Genomic DNA, 25,454 nt, shown 5'->3' with positions numbered 1-25,454 from the left:
CACCACTGTATAGGACTGCCATGACTCGCGTAGCTTTCTAGGGACGTCAGATAATTAGCTTTCGTTAACAGTTATCGTCGACTGTTTCTGGACATTTTTTTATCACCACACAATTTTGTTTCTTGCGCGTAATCGCGACACAAAAAGCTGCCTTATGTATATATCTGCGGAATTTTAGAGTTAGTTTGTGGTGCCCTCTCTGTCACGTGGACGAATAGGTTCTGGTAAAATAAGCGCGAACAGATTGCACAAGGACACAAAGCCTATGTGTCTTTCAGTAATTTATTTCTGCTTGGTTTTCTAGTGAACATGTCTAACCAACTAGCCCTTCTGAATGGATTCCGCTTGTAAAAACAGTCGCCGGCGCAGTATATTTTTGTGGTTGCTTTTGCAGGCGTTACCTCCTTAGAAACGCGCTTTGGGCTGGTACAGGCTCGTTCTCATGCCAGATCACATACCTTTCGCTCTTGAATTTTTTCGAATCCCATGTTCTAGCAGTCAAAACGAACAATTTTTGTATAAGGCAGACCATATCTATATTGTGCTAGTTGGAATCTAGTGATTCTCGAAGCGTACTGCCGCGGCGAGAATGCTCCCAGCAATTAATTAGTTTTTCTTCTGGAGCATTCACATTGCTTAGAATCGCCTAGCCGTGAGAGCGCTAGAGAGAGACACAATGTATCTCATGACGCGGTGGTCTACCAGAATGCTGAAGCTGTGCAAAGAACTCAAAAATCTGCGGCGTGCATAGCCGCGCTCAATGCTAGAGAATATATCATACAACGAGTTCACGACGAATGCATTGCGGGTTTTCCTGGTTAAGCGATCCCGAGAGCGCGTTCACGCATTCCAGCAGCATCATTTCAGCAGCATTCCGTTCATCAGTTCAGCAGCATCAGTTCAATTAGCATATACTCTCGCTCATTCACTCACCAACAACGTTCACAACTCCCTCACACTCATGCTCCCTCGCTGTCCTAACTACACACATTAATACACCGCAACATTCACTCAAGCTTACAGACACTTCCACTTTTGCTTACCAGCACACCGTCGCACTCACACGCGTCCACTCCCCTCACCCGTACTCACTTCCATAAGTGCTCTCATTCGCGTTCACGGTCACGTCCACTCAATACGACCGTAAAGGACAGTCTTTTAAGCTTACGCAAACCGACACTGACTCCTGTTCACACTCCCGTCTACTCAATTTCACCGGCACTCACCCCGTTCATACTCGCGTCTGCTCCCGCCGTTAGCCACTCGCTAACGCCGTATCTCACGCCTATGAAATCAGTGTGGGGCGATCGCGCGGCAGCGTACTATATTGGCGAGTTTTCCGACCCATGATTTGTGCTCTTCATTGCCATTCGCTTTCCAGAAAGCCGTAGTGCGCCCCGCTGATATCACTCGCCGTCCCCGCTAGCCGCAGCAGTCGTACCACAGTGCACACGTAGCCATGGTGGAGCTGGACCGCGCTGAGTGGGCTGAAAAGACGGACTTGTTCCTGCTCTTCCTCATGGCCTCCGTGGGACTGGGCAACGTGTACGCTTTCCCGTACGCCATCTACACCAACGGATTCGGTGAGAGGACCTATCTGCGAATTCGTTTGAGGAGGAGAGAGAACAGCTTCTGGGCAAGCATGTTGTAGTGAATTATAGATGGATAAACTGTGGATTTCATTTTAAAAGGTGTGGGTGTAGACCACTTCGTATCCACGGATTGCGTGGCAATGGAACTGTAAAATTTGGGGAATTAAGCAGTTGTTTAAGTAAAGACATTAGGCTCGAAAGATATGGTTCCGGCTTCGTTTCCCAGCTGGTTACTTCGTTGTGATATGATGGTGCAGTATGTGATCACGTGGGAACAAGACATCACGATGTTTTGACACTCGATCCAGCTAGTTAGGTCACTTATGCTGCTACTCGCTGTGAAAGCCGATGTAGCAGCGTAGCGAACGACTGAGCGAACCAAAGCGACCGTCAAAGAGCAATGTCCTGCTGTCGTGTGACTACTTTCTGCATCATAGTGTCAGGACACAATACAATCGAAACCGAAACTGGCCATAGAAAAGCTAAAAGTGGAATTATTTAGGGCGCTGTGAGTCTTGCTAGCAATCTTCCTAGATTTTAGAGGTGGCGGACCAACATTTACCGTACACACAAAAACAATTCTGTGCTCGCTTTATTACTTCACAACAGCAGCCAGAAATATTGCTATTCGTATGCAGGCGTGGTGACCGAATATACCAGCTTGCACATGAAAAAAAAATATTCGTTGTTACAAGGAACTCGTACGATCTCGGAGAATCGACGTGCACATGGAGCTCGGCTCGTACCTCGTAACCAGCGTTTTACTTTCTTTTTTAGGTTTCTGCGACTCTGCAGAACTATTCGTAGAGTCGTGCTTGCATTAGGGCGGATGCCAATTGTTTTCCATTTCGTGTGCATCGGCAGTGTGCGCGATTCTTCGCAGGCGCTTACCTGATTCTGTACGTGCTCTTCATGGTGGTCGTGGGCCAGCCGCTGTACCTGCTCGAGGCGATCATGGGCCAGTTCAGCTCGTGCGGGCCCCTGCACGTGTTCGCCTGCTTCCCGCTGTCCAAGGGACTCGGGCTCAGCATGTGCACGCTGGCCGCCATGCGCGTCATGGACGCCGGACTGGTGCTCACGCAGGGCATGCTCTACTGGGTCGGCTCGTTCACGCCGCGCATGCCCTGGATGTCCTGCGACGCTGGCTGGGGCGCCGATCTGGCAACCTGCTACGTTCGCTCCACGGGCATAGTGAGCTTCCTTTAGTTGATCTGCTCTCTCCTAGCAGACTTCAAGAGACTTCAAAATGTGATATGTGCGAAGTTACGTCTGCAGAGAAGAAAGGCGCACATTTTATTGCGATAGTAATTAGATGAACATTTCAGGTGCATTTTTGCCGTCGTCGTGATGTTCTGTATGAAGTCGAAGTGTTATAACGCCGTCGCCGCGCGTCGTATGCTGTATGTGCAAGTGAAAGCACGCGACAGAAGCCGACGATCGCGGCGCAATCTAGCGCGCGCGAAGGAAGAAAGCGGAGAGCAAGCGCGCCGCCTTTCGTCGCGCGAAACGCCGTGGTGAGATGGGAGGGAGCGAGGGATGGAGGACGGCGTTGTGCTCCTGCAGCAGCTACTCACATTGCGACCCGGCGCAAGGGGAACTGACCATTGCGGCTCAATCTAGCGCTCCATGTATGGAGGAAAGCGGGGAGGCAGCGTGCAAGGAAGGGGGAGGGGCGGCTTCAACTCCACCAACAAGTGCGTATTTTGCACCGCCGCTCAAGGTCGCGCGCGCCCGAACTTGAAAGGGATCTGCAGGCGGCTCATACCTTTGTGCGCGCTGTGTTCTCGCCGCTTTTGCGTTGAAGCGATAGACCACACTAAGGTCACTTGGCTCGTTGCTGTAGCCACGCTTGCAGCGTCTTGACAGCGAGTTTCCACGCTCATCGAATGCCTCGTGTTAATGTTTGCTTGTGCGCGCTGATACCGTGCTTGTTATTTCAGTTATTAAGCGAATGTTTCTAAATTTATACGGCCGATAAAACTACTATCCTTACTGCGTATACATGTACTAATCTGCTATCGCAATCGATGCTTCGCCTTTCGGGCGAAACTGCGAATCTTTATTTATCGCCACTACGACTAGGCATCCTTGAATTGAGTTGCGTTTACTCTGCAACAATGAGGTTGCGAGGATGGCCAGCCAACTAGTAGCTTAAGGGGAACCTGGCCACCTCATACACAGGGCAGCCTCATAGCGGCTAAGCAAAAGCAGACGTTATACATAATGCATAACCTTCATACTAAAAGAAAGAAAAACCACGGCCAGGAATAATAAAGTTATCGTGGAAACATATCGCACAGCTTTATTAGAAACAATGGAATAGTGACGAAACAAAGAAAGAAAAAGAACATAAACTTATCTCGGCGGCAAACGCCATCACACAAGTATATCGCGTCGCTGTTGCAGGGGCGGAATAGATGCATTGAGACAATGAGACCATTCTCATTGCGTATTAGATTTAACAGTGTCGGGGAAGGAAAACAAGCATTTGGTCGCCGTCGTTAGTTCTGCTCTTGTTAGCATTCTAAGGTTCTAGCTGACGTACTTTATAAAAAGAAATATGCTGCTATAAGTATGCCAGTTTTGTTAATGCGTCATCATTCTTATTTTTTCCAATTCTATGTAAGCGCCAAAGCCTGTATCTGTAGAAGGATTCAACTTTAAAGCGTTAAGCTTACAAAACAAAGAAGTGGTGTGGCAGAGATATGGTGCTTGGTAGAGGAGGTGTATTGCACTTGTTCGGAATACTGTCAGTTTGTGCATGTTCTCTACTGAAGTCGTTCTCCAGGCAAGAATTCCGTACTGAACTCAAGGCAAAGACATTGCATTACATAAAAAAGCTCATTAATGAATGTAGGAAGGTAAATACAATGACGACGCATACTACCAGTTACCCTAGACAATTTATAAAGTGATTTACTTTGCATTCCCATGACATTGTTTCCGAGAAATATACGCCAAGTGATTTGAAAGACGCTACTAGCTCTATTTCAGTATCGTTTTAATTATTGGGGGATAGTTGAAACTCTTACGTTGGGTTATTTTTCCCCTTCCTCGAATCTCTGCCATGTTCACATTCTCTCTCTCTCTTTCTCGCCACGTCGAATCATTGAATCATTTTTATGCTCTGAATAAATCTCTACGATTTCCGATAGTCTATTTGTATCACACCTGCTAGACTTACATCCCCTAAACACCATACTGAATATAGGATACCTTCTTGTCATCAACGCATCTAGCCGTTTAGATAGCTTTTTGTCTGCAGTATACCGTGTGCCCGAGCTAATGTTAGCCAAGCTGTCCCACGAAAAAAAGAAAGATTACAAGAACACTGCAAGGTGCGATCTTAAGACCTACGGTGTTCCGTCATCATACGCCTGATGACTAAACATCGCCGGCCTGAAAGTCGTATCTTGCATCAAATTTTTAATGCGTTTTTTTTTCATAGAATAGCTTGGCTAAAGTTAGCTGCGGCAAACTATAGCACACAGAAATACTTAATTTGATCTGTCTGATCTTTTGAGCTTGCCGAATTCCTTGGCCAGTTACCACCGCCTTTTATATTCGGTATGTCAATTTATAACCGCTTTTTAGCCTCCTTCGTGGGTCGATCCTGAGAATAGTGCAGTTTGGATACCGCGAGTTTTTCCGAAGGCTTACAGAAAATCCTGACGATGCGGATAACATTGCGAATTTTTAGAAGAATGATTGTGGCAAGCGGCACACGCCATGAAACAGGGTACGTATATTAATTTTGTCGCTACTTTCCTAAATGCACTAAATAATCTATATTTAGCACAGCTACGGGACTATTGACGATTTAACGTTCGTAGCTAGTGACGAGGTAGGCTAATTTCAGTTCTTAAGTTGCGCTAGACGTCCTCCTTCTTGACCCTGCATCACGAAGAAGTTTCTCTTTCTTTTTTTTTAAAGAGAAACTTGAAGCGAGCGCTTGAGGAGCCCAGGAAACTGCATGCACGAGCAAGGTCAGCTGTTGACGTCTTCTGAGGTCTCCCAGCATGCACCTCTTCCAGAATGTGCGTCTGCGGCGCGCAAACCGACCCATCATTTGTTTTAACTTGATGATTCTGACTCGTGGCAGGCGCTTCACTCATCACGCCATCGATACGCCAAAACGAGGCACTGCGCACTGCTGTTTGGTCCCGCATGTGAAGATTGCGCCCTTCGTGACTATGTGGTTAATATCTTTGCTTGAGAATTATATATGATGGCCAATGTTCTGGTGTGCCGACGTCAGAGTGAAACCGTGGTGACGCCACGAGACGCAAGCACCGCGTCGAAACAAGATTGGTGCGCTTACGTAGCCTAAACAGGGAAAAGTCAGGTGTCAGCGTCTCAGGCTTCTTGCGCTCCTCGTGAAGTGCCCAGGTTAGAAGCGCTATTTCAAAACTAGTGAAGTCAACTGATCAGTAGCTGCAAACTTGACCTTGTCAGTAGCAGCTGCACTCTGTAAATTAGATTAATTAGTGCATTTAACTAATTAGCAAGGCAGTTGAACCATAGCCCATTGCCTGACGTCCGTCAGTCCCGATAATCTGCTTTCTAAATAATGGCTTCCTTATCTGGAGGAATTTCTTATCTAGGAATTTTCGGCAGTCTTACAGAAAAGCACCTAGTACGTGAAAGAACAATATTGTATTACTCTATGTTTTATTTTGGGGCGGGCAGGGGCTAGGGCGGGAATACAAAGTATTCTTCAAGGACTTCAAACTGATTTGAGGTTCGTGAGATCTGGGTACGTAATCATTTTCGTCTCACCGAATTAGATAATATGAGGCTTTTTATTACACGTAGGACAACGAAAAAATTGGCAGAGGCTTAGCTTGGCTAAGCCTAGCGGATTGCGAAAGCAATCTTCTGTTCAGGTTGCAGAGTTCCATACTGCTCATCGAACGTGTAGATGCAGTCTCGTCGCCATTTAAAGCATCCCTAAGGCTTGCTGTCGAACGATCAGGTGTCGCCAAAGTCGCGTCAGCATTGAGAGCATGCATGATACTAGTGGATGCACCCAGATCAAGAGATGTTGAACGCATTCGCCTGGCTGCATAATATGCACGCCGTTTAGCTAAACGTTGTTCCCGCTCTTCATCCGTTTCTTCCGCACGCCGCCGCTTCTTAGCTGCAGCACATCGTTGCAGCTTCACCTTATACACATCATCCGACATACCGCGGAGGATTCGCTGGGACGACTGCGACGAGCCGAGTTGGGGGGCCGCTTTTCCACAGCTGGCATGACGTCACGTAGAGCGAGCGCCCCTCGCGGCAGCGGCGCGCCGCTGCAGCATGGAGGATTCGCTGGGACGATCGCGACTAGCCGAGTTGGGGCCCCGCTATTCCACAGCTGGTATGACGTCACACATAGGTCACAATAAAGGTCAATGGTGGATTCTCCGGGACGACGGTAAAGAGCGGAAACCTCGAGCAGTATTGCTTTCGCAATAAAAAGGAAAATAGGTGTTAAAACGACGTTTCGGACAAAAGACGCACCAAGTTGGCGTAGAGCTACGGACGAAGCAGTGATAGTGCGTGGCTATCGCAAAAAGAGGGCGAAATTACGCTCGGATGCGTCGTACAAACTGCGCGTACGTAAAATCTGAACTGTGAGTCTGGCTACCTGCCGTGGTGGCCTAGTGACTTTGGCGTTGCGCCACTAAGCCCGAGAGCGAGGGATGGCATCCCAGTTGCGGCAGCCGTATTTAGATGGGAGCGAAAAACAAAATAAAAGAAAAGGAAACGCCCTTGTAAACGGTATATTGGGTGCACGTTGAAGAATCCTGGGTACACCCAAAATCAGTCTGGTGTCCCCCACTACGACATGACACATGCGCATATTGTGATCTTGGCACGTGTAAACCCAGAACCTAATTTAATGTGAAAACAAAAGGAAAGCGAAACTATCGCTGCACGGCGAGTATCCTCGCAACCTGCTGGCTGGCCTGGTGTGCGCATCTGTGTCTGCTGACGACTGGGGACAGTGAACGCTGTGCTACCTTTTGTTATGTCTTAGAGCAAGCTCTGCGCTGTTGGCGTTTTTATTTTGCGCCGTAAGAAAGTATTACCAAAACAGGCAGAATGCACGGCCGGTTGCCTGGAGGCACCCCGCAGTAACGCGACAACCTAAGGCGTTTGAAAGCTACAGCGAACTTCTTTGATCTTCCGCAGCTCCTGTTACATAAGCGTACAGTATGCTCGCTAGGCATTGTTTGCGATAAGTTACGCACTTACCCAGCGTCTGTGTCAGCCTGCGCTGGAGAGCCTGGTGGCTGACCGCGCGGCGCTCAACCTGACTGACGAGAACCGGCTACAGGCGGTCCCCATGCTCTACAACGGAGACGTCGTGCTCGTCAAGTACGACTACTACGTCAGGGAACTGCATGGGTGCGTTCTCGCCAACCAGTCGTCCGCCGAGCAGTACTACACGTAAGTGCAGCGCTCTCTGTTGGCACGCTGCTCTGAAATTCTGAACTGAAATCAAATGCAGTATTTATTGGAACATGGGTCGGCCTTTTTACAGTAATGTTGCCCAAAATCAGCTGTCGAGCTATACTCGGGAAAAAAATAATCTAGCAGAAGTACTGAAGTAATGGAATTTCTCCATCGCGCCCACGGTAAAACCACTGTGGAGATTATCCAGACTGGCTCGAAGGGTCTCAAGACGTCGTCATTTGTGGTGTCGGGGACGCCTGCGAAGCATTGGAGGAGGGCCAAATAAGTTCCTACGAAGCTGCTGATTTTGGCATTGACAAGTGAAGTTTACAAGTCGGGCTCACGGTAAATAAAGATATGGCACGTTAAAATTCACTATTTCTTCTCGAAATATATTGGTTGGCCTATATTTGAAATATTGCGTTTTATTTCTCCGCTAGTTAAGTATGCAGGGATCAACTTACTGGCGTTCGACCTGTTTTCGAGGAAATACCGTACTATTTCAACATAAAAATTATGTGCACTTATCAGGTGTCTGGAACAACGGATGCGTATATTTTCTGCGGCATCACCGCGCTAAAACATTTTTTTTTCTGGAAAGATAAAGCCTTTTGTTTGTTGAATGAAAGCCATGGTTCCACTCTCATCTGAATTAATGTGCTGTATTGGCGGCCTGTTCAAGTCTTGCAAGTTTGGAGCGAAATAAAGACTGATAATATTAATCACAAGTGACAGAATATGCTTGAAGAAGGGAAATATGTGCTCGCAATACATTGCCATCTGCATGAAGAGTCGAGTGCCCCCAAGACACTTGTCAAATTTCTGACTTGCAAGAAAATTCGAAACCTCGTAAGCTGTTTTCACTACTTTGCCGTCAAGAACAATTTCGAGCCACTCCTGGTTCATAACTTTTGATCGACGTATCGCGACTTATCGTATGAGGCTAACTTTATTTTCAGATTCATATTCTTGAAGGTACAAGATGGGGAAACGTAGAGCAGGTTAATGAGATAAGCTTACAGTGACTAGTATACACGCGTGGGGGAGCAGTCTGGTGCAAAAAATGTGCCAAAAATAGCCGGAGATTATTACCCTAAAGAGGCATTGTCATGAATTCTCGTAGGGTACATAGAAAAAAACGCATATTACATTAGAGCGGAGGAGCAAGGCGACGTTTAGGTAGCCACCGCTGTCTTGGACCCTGCCGACGCAAACTATAGGTTGCTCTTTTCCTCATAAATATGCCTAACATGTAACACTGCGCATGCGTTCAAAGCAAACATCACTCAAGTGATTTCATCATTCGCACGTAGAAATTGGAGACATTATAGGGCCCCGTCTGCCGACTTCGCCAGCCGGTACGTAATGCACTGCGACACATCACAAAAAAAATTATGCAAGAGTCATGGTAGCATAGATGCAGCATCTGCTCTAGAAAAAAATGCCATTACTATTTTACAACTCCTATTTAGCGGTGGAGAAGAGCGCCGTGAAGGATTTGCAGCAAATGGTCTATCGTACGCGCAAATGCAGTGTGCATCGTCGGCGAGAACTCTGCAATGGCCTGTCGGAGTAGATTTGCTTCATGGTAGTGACGGATCACATACAATGCCACGGTTTGAGCACCACTTCACTGCATCTGGTTCATGAACTGCTTGCACAAAAATGTGCACGGCTCGGCCTTCATGCTGAAGAGCCATCCTACGTGCGACGCATACTTGACGGACGAGAAGGAGCTGCGCGTTTGATTCCACGATGACGTCTCTTCTGAAGTCCGCGTCAGCTGCGACGGAAGCCATGACACTCGAATGGCGTGATATCCTTGCCAGGTCGTCGAGGGTGGCTAGCGTGGCGCGGTGTTGATATTACTCGGGTGCCATTGATTGGCTAGTTGATAGTCATTGGCTTTGGTTTCAGTTTGATAACTGCAGAGTTTTCACTGAGAAAGTCCACGCCAAGGATCACTTCGCGAGATCACTGTTGCAGGATGACAAAGCTTGTAAGGGAACATCTGGCCACGAACTGTCAGTCAGGCCGTGCACGTTCCTGACGGCCCTACGAGGTGACCTCCTGCAGCGTGAAATTGCGGGTCGTCTTACGTCCTCTTGACTTTCCTGAGCTGCTCCACCAATCGTCCGTCCATGACTGAATAATGAGCTCCAGTGTCCAGGAGAGCGGTTACCGGTCGTCCGTCGATTATCCCCTGCAAATCAGCACTTGGCGTTCTGGTTCGGCGTTGTTGGCCACAGACTGCACTGTGCTTCGCGTGCTCCTGTCACGGTTTCGTGTGGTGGAAGCGTCGTGGAATCGTGATGTAATAATGTCGGGTCGTGGCGTCGTCGCTGGAGGGTCATTCGTTTTTACCTGGGAAGTGGCTTCACCTCCAGGCGGCGCTTCTTTTAGTTTCTCCCACGTGATCTCGGCGACCCTCCCCTAGCGTTAGGCTAGGCTTGGTATGGCGATGACGAGCGGCGTGCATACCGTGACAGAGATCGAGCGACCTGACGTCACGTCTTGTGTCTCCCGTATATAACACTCGATGTATCGAGGCAGTTGGCGTGGGTGGTGCCTGGAGCGTTAACGGTGAGCCCACGAAAACAGGTGACCGGTCTCATCGTGGCGGAAGCATAGGGGTCGATAGTCCGATGTGCACCACGCGCCAGTTTTATTTATTTATATAGTCATACTGTTCACCCTCACTTGAGGGTCGCTACAGGGAGGGTGAGTAACTGAATTGTACATTGAACAAGCATTGAAGACCATTTGTCGAAGAATATTCGTAACACATAGAACATTTGTAGAAAAAACACAGTTGCATGCAAGCAATAAATAATAAGCTATTCAGTTTGACCGAAATACTTATTAAGACCAACCTCAAAGTCCCTCCCAGTATTTTGTTGTATCACATCATTCGGTAATTCATTCCAGTGTTTAATAGCGTCAGGCGTGCGGGGCTGAAAAGTATGCGGGTGGATCGTGGACACTTGTCGTGGCAGCGACATGTAGTGCCACGGGCTTGGCGGCGACGCGTGAAGTTGAGGGTGGGCTGGCGGCCTACGAGGTTCCCACCCCGTGCTGGATGGTCATGTTTCGCTTCTTGCAGTGCAGATGTGTAACTCATGACTTCGGGCGCTGGTACTTCAGGCTGCTGTACCTGCGGTGCGAGTGGAGAGGGACGTGACTTGAGGTTAACTCGTCATGACTCCGCAATTCTCCACAATTCTCCGCAATCCTCCGCAATTTACCGCAATTCTTCGCTGACGAAAGCGCCAAGCATTGCGCCGTCGTACGCTAAGACAAGGTTTCTGAGGCCGATTCTGTAGATTCCATTGAAATTCGTGTCGGGGGTTTGGACTGCATCTGGGAGATCGTACTGTTGTCCCCGGATGGTGAATGCTTTTTCGATAGTAGCTGCTTTAGTGATGAATTCCTCGATGGCGGTTAGAGAACTGCGTATTAACCTGGCGTCCATGCCTATCCAGTGGTTTCCCAGGTAAGTGCTGGGTGTCGTGATCCACTGCATATATTCAAACACACTGGGCGTCGCATTCCAATAGCCAGGGCAGACCAATATCTTTTGCTAAATACTTAGGCGGCCAACTTTTCAGTAATTACAGTATTGAGTTAACACTCCCTTAATACAGTGAATAGGGCAACGTCATCGGCGTAATGTAGAACACACACTTCAGACGATAGTATTTTAGACCTCCTGATTCCTGTACTAACAATCCTTCTACAGACCGTCTTGAAGAATAAAATAATAAAACAAAAATAAACGACTAAATGGAGAACAATGTCGAACGGAAGAAAGTGCTTGTATCCTCTGCGAAAGTTCACTATGAGCAATTTAATTCGTAGCTGAGCTTTGATATGCCATTTTGATGTATTTGCGTATGACAAAACTAAGACTTACGTTAATAACACGCTCGCACGCACACTGAAAGAATATATTGTGGTACCATGTCAAAGGTCTTAGCTAGGCTTACTTACAACGCGCTACCTTGAGGAGAGCGCTAACATTGTGAAACGCTTCAAGCTACATAGATATTTGTGAATATTGCCACGTACACTCCTGTTCATCTTCGGCGCTGCTTTGTAATTGGGTTTTAGTTATAGCGCTACAATGCGCCAGCGATATCTTACTATTGATTCGTCACTAACTTTCGTCAGACGGGCCTATCAGATGAGATGGACGCGCCTGCTGAAAGGTTCTTGGAGGAAGTTATAAATAACGAACGAGTGAGCTGTTCGGATGGACTCGACGCCCGATGTTCTAGCTTGCTACTTCCGCCGCCGTCGAATTTCTTTGCAGGCACAAGTTCTCTCAATAAACTGCAGTCGTTTAGTGCTCTTCGACTCGTTATTCTGACCTTCTTGCGCACCGCCGCTACTACGTGATATTTGGTGGGGGTGCTTGTTCTCCAAAGGACACTCCCAGGGAGGAACCACAGCAGCGCGGACCCCTTTCGTGCCACCGCCGACAAAGATCACAGCCACGAAGCAGAAACTTAGGAGCTGCGAAGAAGCCTACGAGGGCAGCAGCTGCGGCTGAAATTCGGAGCGTCGTCTGTTCCAGTCCGTCAGTCGAAGGAAGCATCGATCACCACGATGGTGACCGCATCGACGGGCCCAGTCATCCTGCATCAGCCACGGCCGCAAGCCTCCTTTCTAAGAGCCGCGTCCGGCGACCCCGAAGAGTAGCTCGATAAATTTGAACTGCTCGCAACATTCAACTGCTCGTGCGACACGGAGAAGCGACACAGCGTGTACTTCTCATTAAGTAAACCTGCCAGGACGTGGTTGTAAAACGAGGAAGCGACCCTGACCTCCTGGACAACGTTTCGAAGGAAGCTCACGCAGACGTCTACGAATGCCATTGGAAAGGATCGCGCTGAACGTTTGCTTTAGACGAGAATTGAATGACCAACCGAGAGTGTTATGGTCAATGCAGAAGAAAAGAAGAGCCTCCTTCGTAGAGCGAATCCAGAGATGCCTGAGGATAGGTGCCGTTAGCGCATGAGGGGCGTTCGGCAGGATCTCTTCGCCGGATAATACGTAATACTCCAACCGCCGACAAGGAATTCGTCACTGAATCAGCTACTATCGAGAAGGCACTCACCATGCTGGGAAAACAGTCCTACCTCCTAGACGCGATCCAACCCCCCGACACGAATCTCAGTGGAATCGATACAACAGGCTTTATAAACCTTATCTTCGCGCACAACGGCGCTGTCGTGCGCGAAGAATTGCAGAAAACTTGCCCGACGAGTCGCCCACAAGTCACGTCCCTCTCGGACTTTGTTATGGAGGAGTTACAACAAGCCCTAGGCTCAACTCGACAGACACCGCAGGTACAGCAGTCCGAAGGACCAGCACCCGAAGTCATGAGTTACGCATCTGCACTGCAAAGCCAAACACGGCCATCCAGCTCGGGATGGGAACATTACAGGCCGCCAGCCCACCCTAAAGCTTACACGTTGACGTCACGCCCACAGCACTTCACATCACTGCCACGACACTCGCAGACAACTCAGCCCTATACGTCATGGAAAAGTGACGTGTGGCGCATATCTGGCCCCCGACAGCTATGCTTCCGTCGCGGTGAGCCCGGCCATCTGTTTCGAGAGCGCCCCTACCGCGTAATGGGCCTTCGCGGGTTCGCCGTTAACACTCCTGGCTCCACCCAGGCCAACTGCCTCGATACATCGAGTGTTATATACGAGAGCCGCAAGACGTGACTTCAAGTCGCTCTAGATCTCCGTCACGGATTGCAGGCCGCTCGTCGTCGCCGTATCAAGCCTAGGCTAACACTAGTGGAGGGTCGCCGAGCCCACGTGGAAGAAACTAAAGGACGCGTCACCTGGAGGTGAAGCGCTTCTCAGAGAAAAACGAACGACCCTCCAACGACGACGCCACGAACCGACATTATTACGCCGCGATTCCACGACGCTTCCACCAGACGCAACCAAGACAGGAGGACGCGAAGCACCGTACAGTCTGAGGCCAACCAACGCCGAAGCAGAACGCCATGTGCTGATTTCCAGGGGATAAACGACGGACGACCGGTAAGCGCTCTCCTGGACACTGGAGCTCATTATTCAGTCATGGACACGGACGATTGGTGGAGCAGCTCAGGAAAGTCAAGAGGACGCAAGACGGCCCGCAATCTTGCACTGCTGTAGGTCACCTCGTAATGCCGTCAGGAATATGCAGGACCCGACTGAAAGTTGGCGACCAGAGGTTCCCGGCAAGCTTTGTCATCCTGCAACAGTGCTCTCGAGAAGTGATCCTTGGCGTGGACTTTCTCAGTGAAGACGCTGCAGTTATCAACCTGAAACCAAGGTCAATATATCTGTCAACTCGCCAATCAATGCCACCGGAGCAAAATCAACACCGCGTTACCGCCGAGCTGAAGTGCTCAAAACAAACTTCAGTTGAGAACGCAAACATCTCAAATAAGGGTACGTTGGTCGCGTTCTGGGAAGACGCCGCAGAAATAGGCAGAGCATGTATATTGTTCGATTCACGTGAAACATCAGAGGTGGGTAATGACGACACAAAATGTGAAATATACGCCGCCCTGCCGAAGCACAGGCAGGAAGGGCAACGCGACCATCTTCACAAATATGCGGAATGTTTCTCCAAGTCTTCGAAGATTTGACAAAGGCCCACTACCGATGAATTCACTACCACTACCGACGAATTGGACACACCCGTCCGTTGAAGTCCGTACCACGTTTCAGGACGAGTACGACGCAGTCAAGGTGCAAGTTGAAGAAATGATTCGCGACGACATTATCCAACCACAAGTCATCACCCGTCGTGTTTGAATGAATGAATGAATGAATAAATAAATGAATGAACGGATGAACCACTGCAATATACCACATTTTAGCCGCCCGATTTGAAGATCTATTGACATTGGATGTGTTCCAAGTGACAGGAAAGTAGCTCATGACATTCGCATTTTTACATATGGTCACTCATTTAATGCCTTAAACTACAGACAAATTTCATTAACACACACGTGTCGAAAACTTCGTGAAAAAATGCTTTCATCCATGCGGACAGAGAGCAATGCTGCGACACATGTTTTGGGAATGTGCAAGCAACAACGGTACTGACGCCGCCGCCATTCGCGGCGCGTCCATAACCGCGGCCGTTACCAGCGTACAGGAAGCCTCGAGCTCGCTTCTTCCCGACGCCGCCCCGGCTGTGGGGGCCACCGGGCACCTTCTCCGTTGGCGTCGCTGCCGCTGTCAGGAGCCTCTCAAAAGTTCAGTATTGGAAGACCAGCTCTTGGCCGTCTGGCAAGCCGAAGATGCCGCCCGAGTCCAAGGACCTACTGAGGCCACCACAAACAAAACTACCGGACCATTCTTTTTAATAAAATTTATTTTCTTCTTCCACTACTATCATGAAGTTTCTAACAGAACCCAAAATTTTGTCAATAAGCATGGATTTCTACACGGTCGGTCCTTTGAAACACAACTCTGAATTAACTACTGACTTACATCACTCTTCATTCTCTACACAAAGTTGGTGTTATATGCGGGCGTCGCGAAAGCTTTTGACAAGGTTCCTCACTTGTGCGTAATTCAACATTAATGTGTGAATTTTTACGTGCATTACCGATTTCTTCACTAGCCACTACCAATCAGTTTTTGTGAATGAGCATGCGTCTTCATTAATCCACGGTAAATCTGGTGCATGACAACGTTGAGTGCTCGGGGCAATTTTGATCATAATTTATATCGACGACGACACTAGTCGTCCGCACGTTCCACACTCAGATTATTTGCTGATGATTGCGTTATTTGTAGAGAAATTACTGACCCTATGTACACTTGATATTTATAATCTGATTTAGACGAGCTCAGAAAATTGGATAATGTGTCGCAAATGGAAATTAACGCTAATAATGCAAAAGCCATTATTTTTACGACAATAGCTAACCACATGTTATGCAACTATAAATTAAACAATATGTCTAAAAGCTCAGCACGCTTTGTAACGTCCATTTTTCGTTACATTTGTCATGGAGCATTCATATACATGCCATAGTTAGCAAAGAAACTAAAAGACTTGGCTGCGTTCGGCGCAACTTGCGTTTAGCTAACCCCGCTACTGAACTCCTTGCTTAAGCCACTTCGGTACGCTCTAAAATCGAATACGAATCCCCACTTTTGCATAAATCTGTGCAAAATGGTGCTGCTAGATTCATCACAATAACTACCTGCGAACATCACTCATAACAGAAATAAGATCGTCAATTACTGTCCTTCTTCTGGGAAAACGCAGACTGTTCACGCTTCTGTCATTTTTTTTCCACAAAACTTACTACAATAAGTCATCACGCACTACGCTTCAGATCAGACTAACCCACCGTGCGTCTGCGCGACTTGATCATCAGCTTAACGTGGAGCCTAACTTCGCCCGAACTTATCTGTCTTCTTTTGGGATATCAACTACATGGACACTCCAGGCGGATTTCTGTCGTCGCCGTCGCCGTGAGGTTCCGTATGAGTGAAAGTGCGTGAGGGTGCGTCGGGAAACGCGGTTCAATCTCGAGTGCGCCAGCGAGGATCGCGGCCCGGATGCGTGCCCTCTCGCGTGAGGGGTGGGGCGAGGGAGGAGGGACCTTCTCTGGCGGCTGCTACGGTGCATCGATGTGCTCCTCGCTAGCCGCTCCTACAGAGTGGACACAACCGCGGCGTCTACTACGGCGTTGGCCACGCGTATTGCAGACGCTGTAGGGACGCGTTGCCGGCGCCCGTGTGCCTTGAAAGCGGTGTGCGACCTGGCCAAAGTGCGCGCCCGCGCGGGCCTCACCTTCAAAGCGATCTGTGATCTTTGTAGAGTGCACGCAGTGCCGCTGGCTTCGTGTGCGCTGTGCGTTCGATGCTTTGTACACGTTGAAGCGACGTATGCACAGAGGTCAATTGGCTCACGGCTGCTGCCGCGATTCTTAACTCCAGCGTTTTCACAGACAGTTTCCCCTGTCATCGGGCGGTGTGCTTTCATGTTTACCTGTACTAGCGTGACACCATGCTGCTTAATTTAGCTGAAACACGTTGACAGGTTAGTTGGTCTGAATCCATGATAGAATGTGTAAGCACGGCAGAACAAGGACTGAGAAAGAAGCAGACACACAAGGACAGCGCGCTCTCCGTGTGTCTGTTACTTTCTACGTCCTTGCTGAGTCACGCTTACGCATTCTATGTTAATTTAGTAAGCGAATGTTTACAAGTATATACATCCGACAGAACTACTGCCCTTACTTCGTACAGCTATCTACTAATTTGCTGTCGCATTCGGCGCTTCGCTTTTCCGGCGGAACTACATATTTTATTTTTTTCACTCACGCCGACTTCTCGCCATCCGTCAGTGAAATGGGCACCCGGCTGACATCGCTCGCAGTGATGATCGTAACGCATTTGTAAACAGTCTGAAATGTATTTACACAATGCAAACTTGTCTTTGTTAATGATAGTTTCGAAACCTTTAGCATCTTTTTTACGCATCGCAGATACATTACAGAAAGTCCTTCCCGCTGTGCTCTTGAAGGCTTTTTTTGTAGTTCTCATTTTTGGTTGTTGCATAGGATGCATTTCTGGTTACGACTTATGTGTAAATCATCTCGGGAGTGGTTCCAGTTGCTGTTCTAATTAATTGAACATTTACTGATGATATGCAACCCTAGTTTTGTTGGAAATCAATCTTTGCTGTCTTTATTTAGCTTGTTTTTATGCTTACTTGTGTATGTTAAGAAGTTGCGCTGCCCTCCTTTATTCACGTTTGTGTCCCCCCTATGTTATCCTATCGGGCTTTGGGGTACTTGAATAAATAAACAAATCAATAAATAAATCGGATACATTCTGAGCACGTTTCTTACATCACCGTTTGGCCGCATTTCCCGTGTCCTACAGACATTCCTTGCATGTCCGCGAACTACATCATGTGTACATGCTGCATACACTTCACGGACATGTCAGGTACTATTAAACAGTGATCGCAGCTCACCCTTTGTGACAGGTGCAACGGACACTCTCTACGCACGTCTGAATGCCTTTTTGTGCAGACGTTACATGCGCACGCACGTGTGAAGAAGTGCAGCATACTTCAGTTATTGGGGTTTTCGTGCCAAAAGCACGATCTGATTATGACGCACGCCGTAAGGGGGGGGGGGGGAGGCTTCGGAAGAATTTGGACCGCTGGGTGTTCTTTAACGCGCAAGTAAGTACACGGGTGTTTTCACACTTCGCGTCCATCGAAATGCGGTCGCCGTCGCCGTGTTTCGATCCCGCGACCTCGTGCTTAGCAGGCCAACACCATAGCGACTAAGCAACCACAGTGGGTGCAGCATACTGCTACGCCTTCGGCCAAGCGCAAATGACCTATTGAGTTGAAATGTTTAAAGTAAATTGCGTCAGAACATTTGTAAAGTACGACGCATACACGAGCCGCAGACGCGATAGCTGTGGATTGTAATTCGAACATGCGAGCAAACAAAATTTTGTAACAAAGACTGAATCGGAGGGCAAGTATTCACGCGCATGCCGTAAAAGGCCGATATGTGATAACCTTGGTTCAACCGTGGTGGGATATGCCAAGCACGTCCATGTACGATATCCTTAAGACATTATCTGAAACTGCAAGTCCGGCGGAGATGCTATTGTCCTCCTAAATGACGGATGGACATTGGGCCATGATTCGGATGTCCTACGGACAAAGAGTCTTCACTGGGATGGTCCACGACAATTTGTAAGTCGGCTTATGTCTGGGCTTACGTTGGGCTTAGATTGATTTCTGGCATGTGTTACACTTATGAAATTGCATATTCCTGGTCGATAGCAAGCAAGCATCCATCCTTCTTTCTGTGCAGCATGTACAGTACAAAATTTGCGGCAAAGCAGAAATCACATTCATTAGAAAATTTATTTCGAAACAGTCATCTTACAAAATTCACACTACATACTGAAGCTTGCGCCGCATAACCCTGTGCCCATACACTCGAACAAATCGATCACTGCAACTACGTTATCAAAATGCGAATTTCCCTTTTAAAGAGACTGTGGATGTATCTGCCTTGCATTGAAGGCAATGCTTGGTGCTGCTAAAATGTATGATTAAGAAAACAATCATACGAAATACAAAATGACGTATAGGCAAAAAAAAATATCTAAGAGAAAAGGATGTAGGTACATCAAGAGGTACACTGGTTTCGGAAAGGCACTAAGCTGTAATCAACTAAGCAATGAAACAAATCATTATTCTGATCATAAAGTAGAAAAAAAAACTCACTTGTCAGTCCAGAAAATTCTCACAATTATTATTACGTCAAATATTGCATAAGTTAGGCGCTTGCTAAAAAGCCTCATGCTGGGTTTGAAAGGGGCAAAATTTCTTTTGAATGTACCTGATACAGAGCGTTGGCAACGTACTTTGGCAGGACGCAGTTCGCACTTCGCCTACCACCCTGTCACAGCCGGCCCTGGAGAATGTTCCGAAAGCGACCTCGGTCCCGCGTATTTTGGCCAGGCATTTGCCGGCGTACCTGGCAAACAACTTTGGCCCAAATATACACCTTCTATAGATAGATAGATAGATAGATAGATAGATAGATAGATAGATAGATAGATAGATAGATAGATAGATAGATAGATAGATAGATAGATAGATAGATAGATAGATAGATAGATAGATAGATAGATAGATAGATAGATAGATAGATAGATAGATAGATAGATAGATAGATAGATAGATAGATAGATAGATAGATAGATAGATAGATAGATAGATAGATAGATAGATAGATAGATAGATAGACAGATAGCTGTCCACTATCGTGCCTAGCCGAAATCCCTCCGGCAGTTTTGAAGTTGTCGGCCGTCAGCCAATTCGCTTCGGTAATATATCTATTCGCCTACTCTGAAACTAGCGGTCGGAAACAGACGAGGTGGCGCCACTAACATGTGCGAGGGTTCTCATTAGGGTGCTGCCGTTGCGCTTGATAAAGGGCTTCCATTGCTTGAGCTGTTAGATCGGACGGCTTGGATGTGTTCAGCAGATAACTACCTATCTATATACTACCTTTCCAAACTATTTCATTGTTTGCAACACCACTCTGTGCCCCTTCAATGAGCTACCACCATTCGTTCTTCCCGAGATTCACTTGACAAAAGAGTACCGCTGAATATATATGGACACCGCAACGTTGACACGCGAGCAGATATCGATCTTGGCAGTATCGTAAATGTTAAGCGGTGACAGCCACACACGTTCCATTGCACAATGCTCAAATTTTGAAGCACCACTTGGTTACCGCAAGTTTTCTTAGACGTCCTTGCTTAGGCAATTATTGATATTGTACTTGATTGCTAACATGAGTGCTTCAGTTTCGCTAATTTAGTGTTGCTTAGTATAGGAAATCAGCCATAAGAGTAACAGCCACCTATATATGATGAAGTCTGTACAGCCAATTTTTCATGCTGCCCAGCGCATGCTCTCGTGCTTACAGATCATTCTCCGAGAGTTAGAAAAAAATCGGACCATATATTTAACTGAACACTTGCGCAGGAACCGCATCCTGAACAAAGGCACAAGGGCCCTCAGCCGAGACCTGGTGTACTGCTCGGCCGCCGTCTGGCTGCTCATATTTCTCGCTTCGCTTAACATACGCACATTTATGTCGGTGAGTGCACCTCTCCATGCCCATACCATTGGGATGCCAGTGCCTGTCATACTCTTAGGTAACTGCAGCTACACCTCTACGCCTAAAAAAAAAAATAAAATCACCCGAACATAAGGCTGCCTGTATGTACATGAAGTTAAACAAACTCTATTGATAAAAGTACTTGATACTGAACAAATTTGTGCTGTTTATTGTACATTAACTGTAGTGGCGTAAATACAGGCGCCATGCAAAGAAAACGACCTTTATAAGCATCACACCAACCCTTTATTGAAGGGAATGCGTCAGGAGAGCACACTTTCTTCACTGCTTGGGTAATGCGTAAGCAATCAAGACACAAAGGCACAATTTGCCCGCACGTTATTTTATCTGTTTATCCTAATTGGTTATGGCGTCTTCATACAGAGGCACAACGCACTTTTGAATGCTTCAATCAGTAAAGGCCATCAAAAATAATCAATATAACGCTGGATGTAATGACTTCTGACTATGGACGCGCGGGTAGACAGCGCACATAGGGCCACAAGTCATCTGGGATCGCTCAAACTTTGCACTTGCCGCAGATTTGCACCAGCCAAGATATGCCGCCGAGTCACGTCATGCGAAGCCACGGCTGCGCTGAATTATAGGATACGTGCGCTCACCTCCCCCCCCCCCCCCCCCCCCCACCCTTCTAGCGGGGGTTTCATAACGTTACCGCGCAATCAGCTCCCCGCACACCTTTGCGCGCACTTAAACGTGGCCTCCAAGACCAGGGCGAGGAAGGCGCGCATAAAGCCGTCGTCCATCTCTGTTGACTTTCGCAAGCTTTATTTCGTATACCCTCAGCTTGCGGCGGGTGGGCCCCGTTATTACCGCATTTGGCCTTTATAACGGTGAATCAGGTGACGCCGCCGGTGAACATTTGCTTGAAGTATCCCTATAATTTCTATTGGAATAAAAGATACGCTAGTTCTCAAGAAAGTTCCCATACATTACAGTTCTACTAAAGGGGTCCGCATTAGCGATAAGTCGACCGGTCATGGATCTAGCAACGTCTCTTTCCAGCTGGCTCTTACACCTAGAGTTCACGTCGAGGATTATTCAGTCAATCTTTTAAGCATTAACAATTTATCAACCATTGTTAAAGCCTACGACGACAGGATTTGGACAGGGGTGCTCTAACACAAAAGCCCGATAGTGAAATCATTACGGCACTCACGCGTGGACAAGGGGAAGCACTGAAATTGGCCGCGATTACGAGTGCTTCCAGAGTCTCACTTTCTGCATTAAAAAAACTGTAAATTGTTTTGGAATTTTGGCTTATTTAGACCCAGATAGGTCGTAATAAACGCAGCCACAAGAACATCTAAAGCTGCAAGTACAAAGATATACAAATGCATGCAGTATCCATCATTCCCATGGTAACTGTACGATTCAGAGTTCGTTCGACTAATTCTAGGAAACTCTTTTCCTTGCGTGACATTCGCGCAAAAATGTCACTCTAGCCATGTCCAGTTAGGACGACTAAGGGCCTACGGAGACAGCAACTCTGTATTTCGTGTATTCAGAAATAAGCATTTTGATGCGAAGTTTTTTAATGGCATTTCCAAGCCCGTCCTCGAGCCACGGCGGCATACGGTGGGAACGGTCGTCATCAAAGGCCAGTCAAGTTAGAGCCGGTAACATAGCCTTCGTCGAGGCGCCGAGGCGGCCGTTTGACCCGGGGCATCGGCCACGAACCGCAGCCGGACGCCCGTGTCGTTAAAGACGGCGAAGCATGCTGGAAAGTGCGTAAGGCACAATATGAATATACAAGTACTATAAGCTCGGGTTTAACGAAGCGTCCGAAAATGCTGTGGTAACGCAAATGAATCGTGTCAGACATTGTGAAACTTTTGCGCACTCTACCGTTTTGGTGAGTGGCAAAACAGTCCCGTAAGATTTTTGCAAAGGGGAATGCAGAAGCGTTTCGCAAAAAGGAGACGTGGACAGGAAAGACGCTCACTTGCAACTAAGTATATCTTCAGAGACAAACCACCATGAACGTTATTGCGCATGCGCTGTCACCGAGAATTGTAAAAAAATTTTTGTCTTTTTATATATAAGATACGCCTAACAGCGTCTGTCCTGTCCTGGTCTCCTTTTTCCCCAAGGCTTCTGCGCTCGCCTTTGCAAAAAATCATGTCAGGCCAACTAGCCAAACAGCTTACTAAAGTCCCGCAAGACATCAGAAGGTCGTGATCATTCGCTAACTCATCTTCGCCTTTTTTTTTATGTATAGGTTGCCAAATCTGACTCACATCTGCGAAAGCTCTATTTTGATTATTCGATTCATTGACCGATTGATTAACTCTTGCGCGGATGCTGCATTTGTCGCGTCTGCCGCACACAGCTTCTTCGACTGGTGGCGCCTTCCCCTCTGGTGATCCTCACCCTGTTCCTGTTCTTCACCATGCAAAAGAGCGGCGCCATACTGGGCATCTTCACCATGCTGCACGTGCGCGAGAACGCCTTCTACGACCTCAACCTGTGGCACAACGCGGCTGCCGACGTTCTCGGGTCACTTGGCATCGCGACGGGCGCCATATTCGTCTTCGGCAGCTTCAACCCGCTACGGACGCCCTTACGAGGGTGGGTGCAGCACGGCGCCTCCTCCTCCTCCTCTTATTGCGAATGCGACTATATGGACGCGCCGCGGGGATTTTCGCCGTCGTCGCCGCCGTCGGCGTCGCTGAGATGTTACGCACAAAGCAAAGTTGCGGTAACATCACGGCCGCGCGCCATGCGCTGTAGGTGCGAGGGAAAGGATGCGAGGCCCGGATCGGGAGACGGGCACTGTAGTACGCATCTCCGCTTCTACTACGGACTTGGTTGCGCATTGCGCGACTGATCGTGGCAGGGAGAGCCCTATCGTGAAAGAAATGTGCGGTGCGTTCGGAGGATAACCAACCAGTGATAGCTTATCACTTCATGTGCGCTACGTTCTCGCGCGCCTAGTTCGCGTTGAAGCAAGAGAATGCGCGGAGGGTAATTCGCTCGCCGCTGCTACCGCTCTTGATTGCGCCAGCCTTTTGAGAGAGGCCGTCCGCGGCCATGGAGTCAAATGTGTTCACATTTGCCGGTGCCTGCGCTAAATAAACCCGAATGTATTTTTTTTATAATCTGAACGAAATGTTAAAAATAACTTCTGGAATTTAGCAGAAGCTTGATTATTGAACTAAAATACTCGAACAGGTACGCACTACTTACACTGAAAATTCGATACGCGTCATTGTATAATTAACAAAATCTCACCAAATGCCCTTCAACTAAGTATTTTAGCACACATACAGGAATACATGAATTCAAGCCAGTCATATCGCAAGGCGCATTCACTTGGGATAAATTTCGAAACTAGGACCAGTTTTGAGTTAGATGCAGTCAAACGTGCCGTAAAAGGGCACTGTTGTTGCACTTACTTCTTTGACAAAATGCACTTTTACGCGTGGAAGATAGAAAGTTACTGGAACACTAAGGCATTGCGTCACAAATTTGGGAGTGTATATCGTAATTGGCGTCATCTTCAGAACTCGTTCTAAGTGGCTTTACTTTAAAAGTGACTGGCTTCAATTCGTAAACTGCAACATATAGCTCAAAGTAAAGTGAACTGATTTTATGAGGATATGACCTTAAAAGTGACGGGCTTAAACACCTAAACTGCTCCATCTGCTTCAGAGCTAGTTCAAGTGTGCTCATTGTTCTAATATACACATATATTTTTTATGCGAATAATGTCTGCCTTGGAGAGTAGTCGGGCTCAATAACTAGATTTGCGGTATATGTCACGGATGGGTTTGAAAACTTCTATAGACAATGATATGAAACACTCCGTAAACATTTCTATTAATTTTACCTCCTTATTGAACCACAGTATCAAATAATAATTGATTTATTGACTGATTGATTTATTTAATGAGCAAAAGGCTAATATAATAATACGACCAAGCTTTCACGTATTAAATGCGATACTAATTTCTCCATCCATGGAAACGAGGTACGAAAGCGAGTTTTTGCCGTCACTGCTGCGACCTCTGGGTGAAACGATGATCCTTGTTTTGCCTTTAGAAGGAACGCGGTACTTCGCTTAGTATAGATCACGTAGTGTCCACATAGTGCTAGCGATGATGACTTCCGTAGGGAAATCGCTCATGACTCCGAGAAATAAATAGCACAGAAGATGAGAACAATTCCCACTGTTTAAAAAGACCCTTGAGTGGCTGTCACGAGCAACTTGCGTTAACAGGCGAGAATACCTTGCTAGTTGAAACTGGCCTCACCAAAATCCCCTTTTATGATCAAGCAGTGAAACTCTGGCGGCTTGCGTTTGCACGTGCGGTGCCTGTAATATCGCATCAAATATTGCTGGCAGCATTGCAAAACCTATAAGGTAACTTCAGCTAAACAAATCAGACAAGGAATTATCTTTACTACATTGAACTAGACCAAGTTGCCAGGGTGAGTCTATTTGGTAGGCTTAGGCTCCCAGACTCTACATTCCTCGATAACTGCAATTCTACGTTTCGGATATGAGCGCTACGTTTTGTACTGCAAATGTGAGTTGGTAAATATTTAATAAGTAGCCTTCAAAATTCACACTTCTATTGATGGTAACTACCTGCTACAACAAATCTGGCCGATCTTCCTGGAAAAAAAAATACTGATTTGCGTGTCTTCGATTGGTTAGGACAGCGTGAAAATGA

General features: G+C 47.4%; 1 protein-coding gene across 1 annotated transcript in view; it reads left to right on the top strand.

Annotated features, from left to right (window-relative positions):
- The first annotated feature begins 1,459 nt into the window (after nucleotides 1-1,459).
- Nucleotides 1,460-25,454, top strand: part of LOC142563393 (sodium-dependent nutrient amino acid transporter 1-like) — a 71,172-nt gene continuing 47,177 nt past the window's right edge. Inside the window, exons 1-5 of the mRNA XM_075673947.1 lie at nucleotides 1,460-1,583; nucleotides 2,476-2,783; nucleotides 7,855-8,033; nucleotides 20,619-20,733; nucleotides 23,108-23,346. Coding sequence (XP_075530062.1) covers nucleotides 1,460-1,583; nucleotides 2,476-2,783; nucleotides 7,855-8,033; nucleotides 20,619-20,733; nucleotides 23,108-23,346 — 965 coding nt within the window. The remainder of the gene's footprint in view (nucleotides 1,584-2,475; nucleotides 2,784-7,854; nucleotides 8,034-20,618; nucleotides 20,734-23,107; nucleotides 23,347-25,454) is intronic.

The sequence above is a fragment of the Dermacentor variabilis genome, chromosome 11, assembly GCF_050947875.1.
Source record: "Dermacentor variabilis isolate Ectoservices chromosome 11, ASM5094787v1, whole genome shotgun sequence".
Lineage (NCBI taxonomy): Eukaryota > Metazoa > Arthropoda > Arachnida > Ixodida > Ixodidae > Dermacentor > Dermacentor variabilis.
This window is presented reverse-complemented; position numbering and strand designations above follow the sequence as displayed.